Source organism: Muscardinus avellanarius (assembly GCF_963383645.1).
Source record: "Muscardinus avellanarius genome assembly, chromosome: 21".
NCBI lineage: Eukaryota > Metazoa > Chordata > Mammalia > Rodentia > Gliridae > Muscardinus > Muscardinus avellanarius.
The window spans coordinates 19104949-19120409 of NC_137807.1; the positions used below are offsets into that span (position 1 = coordinate 19104949).

Sequence of the window (15461 nt, forward strand, 5' to 3'; positions counted from 1 at the left end):
GTCAGAAACACAAAGATCAGGAAGGTGTTTTCCATTGTCCTTGACAATTTAGATTATAAAATTTTTTGATTCTTCTTGTCCACTTGGCCTAGAGTAACTACCGAGTTATTTCAGACGTTTACGGTCATCGCTTAACCTTTATACAGAATTACTGCTTCCAGTTTGGGGCAATGATCGATAGAGCTGGTATAAAGATTGGTGTGCAAGGTTCTGGACATACATGTTCAACTCGTTTGGGTAAGTCCTGGGGGCAGGGATGCTGGCTCACATGGTAAGACTACGTGTGGTTTTAGAGGAAGTTGCCCAGCTGTCTTCCAAAGTGCTGAGAATTTCTGTTGCCGTTCCTCCTCATGGACACTTGGGATGGCCGGTGCCCTGGGGCTTCAGCCGTCCTCCTAGGCAGATACTCTCCGGGTCCTCGTGACTTGTCGTGCTGAGGTCTCCCCGTGTGCTCCCTCGCCATCTCTATATCCTCTCTGGCGAGGCGCATCTTCGGAGCTTTTGCCTTTTTCTGATTGAATGATTTCCACTCTCGTTGTTGAGTTTTATATTTTGGGCGCACGTTATTTTTTGGTTTTTGGTCAGATACGTGTACTTTACAAAAGTTTTCTCGGCCTGTGACTCGCCCCTTCATTCTTTTAGCAGTGTCCTTCACGGAGCTTATAGTTTTACAGAGTTTCTAGTTTCGATGGCGTGTGTTTTATTACCTTTTCCTCTCATGGATCATATTTTTGATAGTGTATCTAATAACCAAAGGTCACCTGGATTTTTTATGTTTTCTCCTAGGAGTTTTGTAGTTTTGCCTTACCGCAGGTCTTTGATCCACTTCAGGTTAGTTTTTGTGGAAGGCAGAAGGTCTGCCTCTAGATTCTTCCCTTTCATGCAGTTTCTGGTACCCAGTACCATTTGTTGAACAGGGCATCCCTTATCCCTGGAACTGCCCCTGCTCCCTGTCAAAATTGAGCTAATTATATTGTGTGTGTCTAGAGCATCTCCTTGAACGCATGAATGAATGAAACGACCAGCTGACCAACAGACCTCAGACACTCAACGCCTTGGCCCCCGGACTGTCACCAACGCGTCCTATGTAAAGGACAACTTTTCTGATGAGTGCCTCTGGAGAATACCACAAGTCGCCCGCTGGTCTGTGCTGCAGGAAGACCGTGGTGCTCTCACTGTCAGCAGGGAAAACTTCTTGTGTTGTGTTTTTAGTCGTCGTGATGTGACTTCATGTTCTGTGTTCTGGTCATCTTCCACCCACCTCTGAGGTGAATGAGGCTGGAGTAAAGGAGAAGTAAAATCTAAAATGTTGGGGCACCCTCTGTGTGCCAAGCCCTGAAACAGGCCCTGAAATAAGCCCACCAAGGCTGTGAGTATCAGTACTCCCACTTCACAGATGTGGAAACTGGAGCCCATGGGTGTCACGGAATATGCCTTCTCGCACAACTGCCATTCGAACCCGTGTGATTCTAGCCTCTGTCCTGTGTTGCTATGTCCCCCTGCTGCTGGGACACAGAGGGTCAGTCTGAGACCCTGGGGCATTGGCGGGGCACACACGGTGCATATGAATTGGGGCAGTAAAAAAGGAACAGTATTTTTGGTGAATTTCCCATTTTTCAAACTACATGCAATGAATCAATCAGCAGTTACATCGAATGCTCTCTCTATAACACTGTTGTGCATTTTGTCCTCCCACAAAATGTAGCTCTGTTGAAAAATACACGCAGTAAGGGGAGAGCACATTAAGAGAGAAGGGAAACGTGTTTAAATCTTGAGCGCACTGTTCCGCGGGAGTGCCATCAGTGTGGATATAGCTTAGGCAGTTCAAGGATTACTTTATTTCACACAGTAAACATGCTTAAAGTGGGCTGAAGACATATGAGCAAATCTCTGGCCCTCGCTTCAGTCCCATGAAGCCAGCTGGCAGCCGAGGCTCCTCTGCAAGTGTTCAGGTCACAGAGCCCGGGTCGCTGACTCCTCCATGCCCGTCTGCAGCTGGAAATGGCACTTGGGCAAGAACACCGGGCATCTCTATCTTGTAAAAAGTGTGCCATCTTGCTCCATCCAGATAGTTTGTTAGCATAGCTGTTTGTGTGAATTTTAGTATTCAAATACAGATGTTCCAGAAACGTTTCCACTGTGGGAAGCAGCTGCTGCTGTTTCCCACAGTGAAGCTCAGCGAGATTCATAGACAAAGGCAGCGTGAACCTTCGCGGCGCGCGTAGCGTCTGCTCGAGGTGGGGCCCGCGATTTCCCATCCACAGTGGCTCTTCAGATCCTCATTAGCAGCCTGAAACCATGTCTCAGATCTACACTTATTCTACAGGAACAAAGACAAGTGACTAATCTGTGATGCGCTGAGCTGATAAATATCAGCCCGTGTTATTTGCCCAGGGGTGTAAACATCGGGCTTGCCTCCCCTGGCCGCTGATGGGAACATAGCTGTTTGGTGGCGGTGACCGAGGGTTTCTCTTGCCCCTGCTCTCCTGCTTGGTACCAGAGCTCAGGCTGCAGTCACAAAATACCCCTGCACCCCACCGAGATGCGCTCACGGAGCACCTTACGGTTTACTAAGGGTGCGCCCAGGTGCAGCCAAGCCCAGTGCCAACCCAGCCCGGTGGAGTGTGTACGGCCTCGTCGTTGTCAGCACCATTTATAAATAAAGAGAGCAAGTATGAAGAGTTAAAACGACTCCTCCTGCTTACCCAGCCAGAGCCCCTGACGCTAAGCCTATCCCATGCCCACCCTGTGCCAACCCGCTCCCTGATTCCAGAAGCGATTTCTGATTTATGCCTCTGGAGGTATCCGGTGTTTCCTAGGGGTGCTGGTTTGCAGGACACCCGCCATGAACCGCCCCATCTGGGGATGCCAGGAAGAGTTAATGCACAAGTCCTCCTTCTCTGTGCGCCCCAGAGCAGGGACGCCCCAACGCCCCCTTCCCTTATGTTCAGAGAGCTCCAGGATGTGAGCTCCTGTGTCTGCCTGGCAGAAAAAGAAATGAAGAACCAGAAGCCAGAGGTCCCAGGGCTGCCGTTTGGAGTTGCCATAAACCAGAAGTTTCTGGGAACATTGACGCGTGGGGCGTTGTGCCCGCCCCGAGTCTTATAAATCCGCCCCCCGCGGCGTTCACGGGCTCATTGCCTCCAACCAGATCGACTATTTGAAGCTATCTGGTGAATTATTGATGCTTTATACATTTGACAGAGGCTCCTGGCTTGCTGCTAGGGCCTGGGAATGGCTGGCTGGCTGTAAAGCTGAGGCTCAGAGAAGTTAAATGGTTGGAAGGTCCCAGAACCGGGAGAGGATGCAGCCCCAGACTGAGGCTGCGCAGCTGTGCTGCGCTGGCCTCCCCGGAGCGAGCTTGTGTGGTCACTGTGAGGTGACGGCGGGTGTGCGGGATGGCGTGTGGACCGTTCTTCCCTAGCCAGGCGTGGGTGAGAAGAACCCTAAGAACCAGGTGGGAGGGCCAATACTGAAGTAGAGGCTGAGGCCGAGTCCCTGGACCTACAGCAAGGGGGAAGATGTCAGGGTGGGGCGCAGCATAGAGGCCGTGGCGACTCCCAAAGCGGGAGCCGGCCAGCGCCGTGCTGTGCAGGTGGCCGCGTGGTGCCACCTCTGCTCTGCTGCCAGTCACACGGCGCAGCGTGTGACTTCCATGGAATTGCTTTTCTTCTCCACCACTCAGGGAAAAAGTGAATATCTAAGTATTTATTTCCTCTTGGTTTTCTAAATCTTTTTGTGGGAACATCTGTGAAATAATAAAAGCAACTAAAAACAATGCAGAACACTTTGCAAACGCACGATTTGCAAGCGCCGTAAAAAGGGTCTCGCCATCACCTTGATCAAGAACTGCTGTTTTGCAAGTAAAGAAATGGGGTAGCAAATCACTCGTATCTATAAAATATTAATAAAGTGTTCTGAAGTGCACAGGCATAAAATGCATCTCATAAGGAGATGCCCTTACTCGAGCAGGGACGGAATTGCCTCGCCGTTACCCTAGCCTACAGGCCATGGGAAGATTCTGCCCCTTGAGAGCGCTCCCTTGTTCTGCCTGGAACGCATTTTGTCCCACAAAAGGAGCACGCTGTGAAGAGGCCTCACGTCCCTTAGCGTAGACCTGTAGCAGAGGTTAAGGCAGGCAGGCTTCCCCCCTTTAGAATAAAAAGAAGGGCTGAAAAGCCTACCCTAACTCCCCCTTTATAGCCTTGCAAAGGATTTAGAAGTGGCACAGATGGAGCCACTCACCGTTTCTGGCTCCTCCAATCCGAGCCCTCCAGTGTACCCGGCCCTGGTGACGTCAGGGGCTGGAGGAACGGGCTGGGAGGGCAGGACCCGCTGGCGGGCGCCAGGTCACGGCACGTGCAGGCCTCGCGGGGAGCCAGGGCCCCCCACGGTGCTCGGTCATATGTAGTCATTGACTTGGGTTTTCTTTAGCACTGTGTTATACCACAGATATTAATCGGTATTAACAGAGCTATAATACCATAGTGAATATTAGAAATGTCAACAAGTCTTTACGCCAAAACGAAGGTAATCGAGAACACAGCCTGCCTCTGGGAGTTCAGGCATGAAAGCTACTGATGAAATGGTGTTGTCTTCTGGGGAGCTTGTGCGGAACGTGCCTTTATCAGCTCCACGGAGCTCTGTGGCCACTGATAGGAACGCCGTTAGGAACCGGATTGATAGTTACCAGCAAACTCTGTGAACTTTTATCTGCCCAAACAAACCCAAGCCATTTTCTGATGTGCTTTTGTTTCTCTGCCTTATCCTCCCTCTCCAGGCAGCTTCGTCGGCGCTGAGCAGCCTGGGCCACGTGTACACGGCCATCGGGGACTACCCCAACGCCCTGGCCAGCCACAAGCAGTGCGCGCTGCTGGCCAAGCAGTCCAAAGACGAGCTCTCCGAAGCGCGGGAGCTTGGCAACATGGGGGCTGTGTACATCGCCATGGGCGACTTTGAGAACGCCGTGCAGTGCCACGAGCAGCATCTGAAGATCGCCAAGGACCTGGGGAACAAGCGGGAGGAGGCCCGGGCCTACAGCAACCTGGGCAGCGCCTACCACTACCGCAGGAACTTCGACAAGGCCATGTCCTACCACAACTACGTGCTGGAGCTGGCGCAGGAGCTGACGGAGAAGGCCATCGAGATGCGGGCCTACGCTGGCCTGGGCCACGCCGCCAGGTGCATGCAGGATCTGGAGAGGGCGAGGCAGTACCACGAGCAGCAGCTGAGCATCGCCGAGGGCCTCAAGGACCGGGCCGCGGAGGGGCGAGCCTCCTCCAACCTGGGTAAGGCCGGGCCGCTGCGAGACCGGGGTCGGTGTCCTGGGCGGGATTCGCGTCGGTGCACAAAGGCAGCTCCTCACTGGGTGTGCTGGTGTCCCCTTCAGAGTGCGCCCTGGGGGCCCACTGGCTCTAAGTCACACCACCCCCTGTCATTGCCGTGCTCCGAAATGCTGGAAACGCAAGAGAGGAGTGCGGCCAGCTTCACCTAGTTAGAGAGAAGGGGGGCAGAGGTGACCTAAAAACGTGGGGTTCAGCTGAAAACGACGCTGCTAGAAGGTCATCAGGACAAGAGTATTTGAGAGAATTTTTGCTGTAGGGATTTCTTAGCGAATTAATGCCACAGTATATGTGGGGGTTTCCCCCTCAAAATCATGTGTATTCACAAATATTATCGATAATTTAATTAAGTGCAAGGTTATTTTTGTTAAAGATCTATTTAAAGAAGCTAGATCCACAGTCGCTGTCTTGGTAGTACTTGGTTATAATAAAGACATTTATAATTTGAGCGATTTTATTACATCGTGGTAGGAGACGACAGATCATTGGTAGCTGGTTTTTAGAAGATATTGTGATTTTGTCTCTGCTTCGGATACAGCTGTAGGGACATGATGAGTGGAAGGTACAGACGTTTAGAAATGGGAGCTTAATTCATCCCTGTGTCCAGAGCCCCCTGGTTCTCTGCGGCTACGAGGACTCAGGGTGGGAGAGGACAGGTAGAGGGTGATCGTGTGCCGCTCTTGTGTGCGTGTCTGATACTAGTGTACCAGTATCCGTGTGTGCCTAGTGTATTGTATGCATATTTGATGCGAGTGTACCAGTATTCGTGTGTGCCTGTTCGATACAGATAGAAAACTCAGACCCATCTTATTATGAGCCCTATCAAACCAAAGCACCCCATCTCTTGATGTAATTTAAATCCTACTAAAGATTGTACTGAGACCAGAATAAAAGTGTCTGACAAGAACCACAGAAATATGCTCTTTCTGGCTTTATATATTCATTTACCAGTTACAACTATTTATTTAATCCCCATTATGTGCTTAACCCCAACTAAATTGCTCTAAGGGATACAGAAATTTGAAAAAAAAATTCTTGCCACCAAAGAACTTATAGTTTGGTTGTGAAAATAAGCCTGCTATACAGGACAACAGTGGCCTCGCTGGAAGACAGTGCCCATGAGGGATGGCCACGGCGTGCCCGCAGGGAGACCCTGAGGGCCGGGAGCAGCCTGCCACATTTCTAACAGGCGGCCCGTGCAGCACAGGTCGGACGTGGCTGGGCCTGAAGGGCAGGGGCGGTGAGGGACGGGTCGAGAAGGCTGCGCACCTGAGGGGCGTGTGCTAGGAGAGCTGGAGATGCAGAGGCGCAGGAAAACAGGCAGGGGCGTGCTGGAGAACCCGGGCTTGGGAAGCCTCGGGCGAGGAGCGGGGATTCGGCCTCTGAGGAGGATGAGTCCGGCAGGAGAGCTTGGCCGGCTTGGAACCTGGAGCTGAGACCGTGGCGCCCACTGGACGGCCCAGGTTTTCCTCTTCACCTCATGTCAGCTTTGATAAGTTGTATTTGTAACAAAAAATTTGTTCATTTCTTCTGTCTTTGAAATTTGGGGTCCAAAGTTGGTTAAAGTGTTTCTTCTATTTCTGGGGCCTGAGGACTACGTAGGCTGAGGCCGCCTTCGTTCCTGGCCTGGGACTTGGTGTTGGATGGCTCCCACACTGCTCTGGGTCGTTCTGACTAGGAGTCGACCACTCCTCAATTTTTAAAAAGAACCACCTTTTGCATTTACTTTTCCTACTGCTCATCTGTTGCCTATTTCATTTATTTCTGTTCTTATTTTTAGCATTTCTCCCTTCTACTTTAGCTATCCAAGTCCAGGCCATGGATTAGAGACCTTTCTAATAAAAATCACTTAAAGATATAAAATCTCCCCTAAATACTGCTTTATCTATTCCCTATCATTTCTGATATGTTTTCACTTTCATTGATATGTGTGCCAGGCATATAGTGTGTGTGTGTGTGTGTGTGTGTGTGTGTGTGTGTGTGTGTGTGTGTGTGTTTGAACCAAGGGGCATTCTACCTTTTAGCTATTCCACAGCCTTATTTATTTATTTACTTTTGTGGTTCTAGAAATTGAACGTAGGGGAATTCTACTTCCAAGTTATACTCCCAGGCCTTTTTAGTTGCTGATGGTCTCACTAAGTTGCTGAGCCTGGCCTCAAACCTGGGTCCTTGTGTCTCAGCCTCCCAGGTACACCCAGCCGACCTGCACAAGTTGTGTCTGATCAGAACTCGGTGGACATGCACGTGTGCACTGTGTCGTCTTTTTTTTTTTTTTTTTTTTGGTGGTACTGGGGGTGGAACCCAGAGGATTTCTACCTCTGGGCTATAATCCCAGACCTTTTTTATATTTTATTTGGAAACAAGGTCTCACTAAGTTGCTGAGAGACTCACTAAGTAGCTGAGGCTGGCTTTGAACCCGTGCGATCCTCCTGTCTCAGCCTCCCAAGTATGGGGATTACAAGCGTGCGCCACCGCGCCCGGCTTGCTGTGTCGTCTTCTGTGGCTGCTTTCAAGCTTTCCTCTGACTTTGGATCTTCAGCCGTTCCACAATAACATGCCTACTGGGGTTTTTGTATTTTTCTTTCCTCTAGTTCTTTGAGCTTTCAAATTTGTAGATATGTATCTTCTACGAAATTTAGAAAACGTTTACCTATTAATTTAAAAAATATTTTTCTGGCCACTCCAGCTCTACTGTATTTATAACACTCTGTGTATATATGTCAGAACTTTTGCCATTGTGCTATATTTTGCTAAAGTTTTCTTCATTTTTGTTTGTTTTTTCTTTTTGGTGTGTGGTACTGGCAGTGGAACCCAGGGACATTCGACCTCCGAGCCACACCCCCTGCCCTATTTTTTATTCTTTATTTTAAAACAGGGTCTCACTGAGTTGCAAAGGGCCTCACTAAGTAGCTGAGGCTGTCCACAAACCTGCTATCTTCTTGTCTCAGCCTCCCGAATGCTGGGATGGCAAGCGTGTGCCACCATGCCTGGCACATTTTTGTTTTGTAATCTTTTTTCTCCTGTGTGTGTGGGGTGTGTGTGTGTGTGTGTGTGTGTGAGAGAGAGAGAGAGAGAGAGAGAGAGAGAGAGAGAGAGAGAGAGAGAGAGAGACCAGGGGCATTCTACTCTTGAGCTACACCCCAGCCCTCTTTTATTTTTGAAGCAGAGTCTTACAGGATGCTGAAAGTCTTCCTACATCGATGAGGCTGTCCTCAAACCTACCATCCTTCAGTCTCAGCCTCCCAAGTACTGGGATTACAGGCCACTGTGCCTGGCTCCTCCATTCTTCAGGTTGAAATTTTCCAGTAGTCTGTTCAGTAACTGTTTCGCCATCTGCAGTCTGCAAGGCTGGGATCCCCCAGGTCACCCTCTGCCATCAAGGGCCAGTCCAGGGCCCCCAGGCTCACCCTCAAGTTCAGTAGCTTACAGAACTCACTGAAGCTGCCGCGCTCAGGATGTTGACTCAGTTCCATGGAAGGAGGTGGATGGACAGTAGCCGAGAGAGAGAGATCCGGGCGGGCCCAGAGAGCTCTGGGTTTTCCTTGCTGGTGGATTCGTGGACAGCACCAGGTCCTCTGAGCAACGGTGTGTGGCCATGTGCATGGAGTACTGCCAACCAGACAGGCTCCGGCCGGCCTTGCGTCCGGCACACACAGATACAGTTGGCCCCTCCCTGCACGGGTGACCATAGTTTCCAGCCCCCATGAAGGCTGAGCTGATAGCAGTGAGTCAAAGCCCCCACAGTGAATCCTCTCGTTAGCCTGGACTGTCTGACGTGGCCAGGTGCACAGAAACCGCGACACCCTTATCAGTTAGGACATTCCAAGGGCTTTGCCAAGAAAAGTCTACGCCTCTCTTTGGGCAAGGTTAATTCTTTATTGCATCAGTGAAATTTTTCAAGATGCATATTGTACATTTTAGCTCTAAAATTTCCATTAGGTTCTTTTCATTAACCTTTCAGTATCTTCTGTGAAGGTTTATGTGTTCATTCCTGACCTATGTTTTTACTATCTCATAGCTGAGTCTAGTTATGGGAGCAGTTTTTTGTTTTTGTTTTTGTTTTGTGGCATGGAGGATTGAACCCAAGGGTTTTCTACCACTGAGCTACACCCGCAGCCCTTTCTAGTTTTTATTTTGAAACAGGGTTCCACGAATTTGCTGAAGCTGGCTACAAACCTGATATTCTCCTGTCTCGGCCTCCCAAGCACTGGGATTGCAGGAGTGCACGGCCACGCCTGGCTTCCCTGCAGCTCCTCCTGCTGTGATGGCCCTCCAGAGCCTTCTGATAGGTCTCTTTCCGACCCACTCCAGGGTACCTTGTCTTTCCCTACCGCAGGGTTGGTGGGAAAGGGCGCTCCTCCATCTGACGGGTGACTTCCAGGAGAAGCTGGCCTCCCTCTGACAGTCGCACCCCACGGGTGCGGCCTTAGCAGCTCTGCAGGCTTCCTGGAGCCTCAGCTCTCTGGATGCCCACGAAGGGGCACGATCCTGGTTTTCTTCCTGGCTGCTCTTTCTGCATTTTCTTCCTTGGCTTTTCTTGCCCCTGTAAAAAGTGAACAATTCTTTAAAGTTATGAGAGTGGTACTTGTTTTTGAGGAAAAATTTCTTACAGTGCAAAAATGTGTAAGGTAGAAAAAGGAGACGTCCCCCTCGGTCCTTTCCCCACTTTTCGGGGTTAACTTCTCCAGATGGGTTTAACTCTGCGTATAAACAGTCGGCGAGGTCTCGGATGTAGATGCGTACGTGCGTACAGCCCGTTCCTCTTACAAAACTTGGATCATACCACACCATCTGACGGTCTTGCCAGCCTGTCAAAATTCATGACTGCAGCTGGGTGTGGCAGCACATGCCCCAAGTCCCAGCTACACAGGAGGCTCCCAAGTTCAAGGTCAGCCTGGCCAATTTAGTGAGACCCTATCTCACAAAACAAAAAGGAGCTGGGCGTGGTGGCACGCACCTGTAATCCTCATACTTGGTGAGACAGGAGGATTGTGGGTTTGAGGCCAACCTTAGCAACTTAGCAAGACCCTCAACAACTTAACAAGACCCTGTTTCAAAATAAATAAGACTTGGAGTGTAGCTCAAAAGAAAAATCACCCTGGGTTCAATCCCCAGTAAAACACACACACGCACACACACACAAAATGCTTGGTGAGGTAGCTAAATGGTGTGCCATTTCTGTGTTCAATCCCTAGTACTGCAAAAAAAAAAAAAAAAACTCTTAGTTTTTTTTAGATTATGCTTGTAACCCCCTCGCTTGGGAGGCAGAGACAGGAGGATTGCGCAAGTTTGAAGCCAGCCTCACTGGCTTAAGAGACCCTGTTTCCAAATAAAAATATAAAAATAGGTCTGGGAATGTAGCCCAGAGGTAGAAGGGCTTCCAGGAACCTCAGTACCACCAAAAATAAAAAAATAAAAATAAAAATAAAAATCATAAATTATTATTTGTATACTTGTATAGGTACCTGCAGTGGATTAAAGTTCACTAAAGTGAATTGGCAACATCCACTACACTCGACTGTGTAGTCTCTACCACTGAGTATATCCCTTTACACACAGTAAGGACTCAGTAAATGTGTAGCTGGTTTAAAGCCGTCCAGGCTTAGAGGGAGCTGCTGTGCCTGGGTGAATGAAAGAATGTTGGTGCCTTTGGAAAGAAACCAGAAAGTCCCAATGGCGGTGGAGGAATGCACGTGGTAGGTTGGCTCTGTGCACTCCCGATATGTATTTCTCTCTTTTAACATGCTAGGAGCAAGCAGAACTGGAGACAAGGGGATGGGCAGGGGCCAGCCAGGCCCACAGAGTGGTGGGGACCCAGGTGGAGCTCAGGGCGAGGAGAGGGTCCAAGGCTGGGGCTGGACCATTTATCTGAAAGAGGCCGAGGCGAGTGCCGGTGAGCCACTGGGCGGGTTTGGGAGTCTAGAAGCTCCTTGTGCAGATTCCACTGTGAAGCATGGAACTTGCAGGGCGGAGACAGAGAAGGCAGAGGTGACAAGAGGCCTTTGTCCTTTGGTGGTGACTAGGGTGTTTTGGTATTTGCCATCTGCTTTTGATTTGTTTTAAAACAAAACCAGTGGACATTATTTTGATTCTTCAGATTTCTTGTGGCAGCTATTTTCTCAGCACTTCTTTCTTGTGAATATAAGGTTAGTGTAAATTTCGGCAGCCTGGCATGGTGGCCCACACCTGTGATCCCAGTACTTGAGTGGCCCACTACTGTAATCCCAGTACTTGGGAGGCTGAGACAGGAGGATTGCAGGTTTGAGGCCAACCTTGGCAACTTAGCAAGACATTCTGCCACTCTGTAAGACCCTGTTTCAAAATAATAAAACATAAAAGAGGCTGGGAGTGTAGCTCGAAAGTAAAATGCCCCTGGGTGCAATCCCCAGACACAAAAAAAGTTTTATATCCAAAAAGCAGCTTTTTGGGAGGGAAGGCAGGGGTGGGGCCAGGGCTCATGGTTCGTGGGTCCCCTTTCCCGATCGGTCGGTCGTTCTCTTGCTTAGCGTGTGCTCGCTGGTAGCAGTTGTGTCGGGCCGTGGTCTCTTTCTTTCAGTGAGCGCGCTCGGCCTGGCCCTGTGCCTCGTGGGTCAGCCTGCCCTGCACCTAGGGCCCTGTTCATTTCCATGTCAAGTCCTCCCCACATGCTTGGGAGGTTGATAATATTAGCTGATTTTACATATGAGAAAATCAAGACCCAAGAAGGTAAAACTTGATATGTTTTGCCCCTTGAGTCCAGGGGAACTTATAGCTTATAGGCTCCTTGAGAGCTCGGAGATAAAGCTGGGCCTCTTGTTTCCTTCCGTGTGTTTTTATTTATTTTTTATTTCATTTTTTCGGTGGTACTGGGGTTCCTGGAAGCTCTTCTACCTCCGGGCTACACACCTATTTTATATTTTATTTGGAAACAGGGTTTCTTAAGCCAGCGCGGCTGGCTTCAAACCTGCGCGATCCTCCTGTCTCCGCCTCCCAAGCGCGGGGATTACAAGCGTGCGCCACCATGCCCAGCCTTCTGTGTGTTTTTAAACCTTCCCAGGAGCCGTGTGTCAATGGTCAGAAGTTGGTGGGTGTGCACAACTCCTCCTACTTAAAGTACAGGAAAACGAGTCACTAGAAAGGGTGGTTTCCAGCTGTTCTGATTCCAGGATTTCAGAAAAATTAACTTTTACAAAAAATTTACTTTTACAAAAATCAAGTTATACAGGGCGCAGTTAAGCACACCTGTAACCCCATCCACTGGAGAAGCTGAGGCAGGACGGTACAAGCTCAAGGCCAGCCTGGGAAACCTAGGAAGGCCCTATCTCCAACTAAAACGGAAAAGGCTGGGACGTAGCTCAGCAGCAGAGCTTTGCCTACTTAGTACTGAAAAAAAGAAGAAAGAGGAGAAAAGAAGAAAGAGAAGGGGGAGTAGGAAGAGGGGGGAAGAAGATGACGAAGGAGGAGGAGGAGGAGAGGAGGAGGAGGAGAAAGAGAAGGAGAAGGAAGAGGAGGGGGAGGAGGAGGAAGAGGAAGAAAAGCAGGAGAAGGAAGTGGAAGAGGAGGAGGAGAAGAAAAAATCCTATCATCAAAAATTAAATTTACGTGGCCTACAGTACTTGGGAGGATGAGACAGGAGGATCACAGGTTCGAAGCCAGACTCAGCAATATAATGAGAATCTCAGCAACTTAGACCCTGTTTCAAAATAAAAAATAAAATAGGGCTGGGAGTATAGCTCAAAGGTAAAATGGCCCTGACTGTAATCCCCAGTACCTCAAATAATTAATTAATTAATTAAAATTTTGGCAATTTAAATTAGAAAATTATGAATTCCCAAGGTCAGGTGGAGCAATATTATCTCTTATCTCTATAACACACATATATTATACCTTAGTTACGTACTATTCCTCAATACATTTTATGAATTAAAGCATTTGTGTGAATATACATGAAATCTGATATTCTTAAGAATTTTATAATAAATTACTTTTTTGGAAGGGAAACTTTTTCATTATATAGTAATCACATATACTTTTTACATATATATATTTGCCGTACTAGGAATGGACCCAGGGGCATTCTACCTCTGAGCTACATGCCCAGCCCTATATTTTATTCTATATTTTGAAGCAGGGTCTCACTGAGTTGCAAAGGGCCTTACTTAGTAGCTGAGGCTGTCTGTGAACCATGATCCTCCCGTCTCAGCCTCCAAATGCTGGGGTTACAAGTGTGTGCCACCATACCTGGCTTACATTTATATTTTTATGTTGTGTTTTCATTAGGGGGACAGAAACCTCGCTTTATAGGTAAAACGTTTAGACTTATAGAGGTAGCGCTTAATTTGCACTAATTGAGTGTTTTCCCTTAGAAATCCATAGAATGGCCGGGCGTGGTGGCGCACGCTTGTCATCCCCGCGCTGGGGAGGCAGAGACAGGAGGATCGCGCAGGTTCGAAGCCAGCCGCGCGCGCTGGCTTAGGAGACCCTGTTTCCAAATGAAAATGTGAAAATAGGTCTGGGAGTGTAGCCCGGAGGTAGAAGGGCTTCCAGGAACCCCAGTACCACAAAAAAAAAAAAAAAAAGAAATCCATAGAATGCCATATGGGGCCATATTCAAAAGAACCTCTCAGGATGGTCAAAGCTGTGCAAGCCCCGGGCACGGTGCACACCTGTAATCCCAGCACTCGGGAGGCTGAGACCAGAGGACTGCAGTTCGTGGACAGCCTCAGCTACTTAGTGAGGCCCTCTGCAACTCAGTGAGACCCTGTTTCAAAATAAAGAATAAAAAATAGGACTGGAGTTGTAGCTCAGAGGTTAAATGCCCCTGGGTTCCATCCCCAGTACTGCAAAATAAATAAATAAATAAATAAATAAATAAATAAAATTAATTAAATTTAAAAAATAAAGTAGGACTAAGGTATAGCTCAGAGGTAGAATACCCTGGGGTTTAATCCCCAGTACAAAACCAAAAACTTCACACAGTCCTTGGTGCAGTGACGTGAATCCCTGCGATTTGCGTTTTACGGTTCATGTGTGTCTTCCTGGTGGCCCTGTGAGCTAGACTCCGCGTCTCTGATGAGGACATTTGTGACTGACGTCTCAGAGTCGGGACAGGACCTCCCGGCTTGGATCCTTCCATGAGAGACCATTCTCAAGTAAGGGGTAGAAGGTACCCTGAGTCCCCCGGTCTAGGACCAAAGGCCAAGGAACTTCTTCTCTCGCTGCACCCATGCCCGCTTGCAGGGAGAGGGAAATAGAGACGGGCCCCCAGAAGGTGCTGGGCCACTCTGGCGCGGCGTGCCTGCCCTGCTAGGTGCAAGACAGCAAGCATTCCAGACCAGTGCAGCCCCTCCCCGGCCCACGACCCGGTCCCAGGAAGCTGGAGGCCACTGGTGTGCGCTGAGCCAGGCACCTTGCAGACATTCCTGTACGTTTTCTTTTATTTTTTCTTTTTATTTTTTGCAGTACTAGAGATTGAACTCAGGGGCCTTCTTCCTCCAAGCTACACCCCAGCCCTATTTTTCTTATTATTTATTTTGAAACAGGGTCTCACTGAGTTGCGGAGGGCCTATGTAGCTGAGGGCATCCATGAACCTGCGATCCTCCTGTCTCAGCCTCCCAAGTACTGGGATTACAAGCCTACACCACCACGCCCAGCTTGTATTTTATTTTGAAACGGGACCTCCTTTCTTTCTTTCTTTCTTTCTTTCTTTCTTTCTTTCTTTCTTCTTTTTCAGTACTGGGGATGGAAACCAGGGTCATTCTACCTCGGAGGTACATCCCCAGTCCTATTCTTTATTTTGAAACAGGGTCTCACTGAGTTGCAAAGGGCCTCACTAAGTAGCTGAGGCTGACCTTGAACTGTGATCCTTCTGTCTCAGCCTCCCAAATGCCAGGATTACAAGCATGCGCCACCACGCCTGGCTTTTGAAAAGGGATCTCTTTAAGTCTCAGAGGGCCTCAGTAAGTTGCAGGGGCCAGCCACAAGCCTGAGATCCTCCTGTCCCAGCCTCTCAAGTACTGGGATTACAGACCACTGCCGCCACGCCCTGCACGAACATGTCCTATAGCCCTCACTACAGAGCTAGGCAGCAGGTCCTGCGGCGCGAGCTAGGGCCGCAGCCCAGGTCGGCCTGTTCCTTC

General features: G+C 49.1%; 1 protein-coding gene across 2 annotated transcripts in view; it reads left to right on the forward strand.

Moving 5' to 3' along the window:
• TTC28 (tetratricopeptide repeat domain 28) overlaps positions 1–15461 on the forward strand; it is a gene marked incomplete at both ends in the record, with an annotated part of 602748 nt that overhangs the window by 458665 nt on the left and 128622 nt on the right. For both annotated transcript variants that reach the window (XM_080717620.1, XM_080717621.1), the window contains one exon: positions 4781–5288. In XM_080717620.1, coding sequence (XP_080573746.1) covers positions 4781–5288 — 508 coding nt within the window. The remainder of the gene's footprint in view (positions 1–4780; positions 5289–15461) is intronic.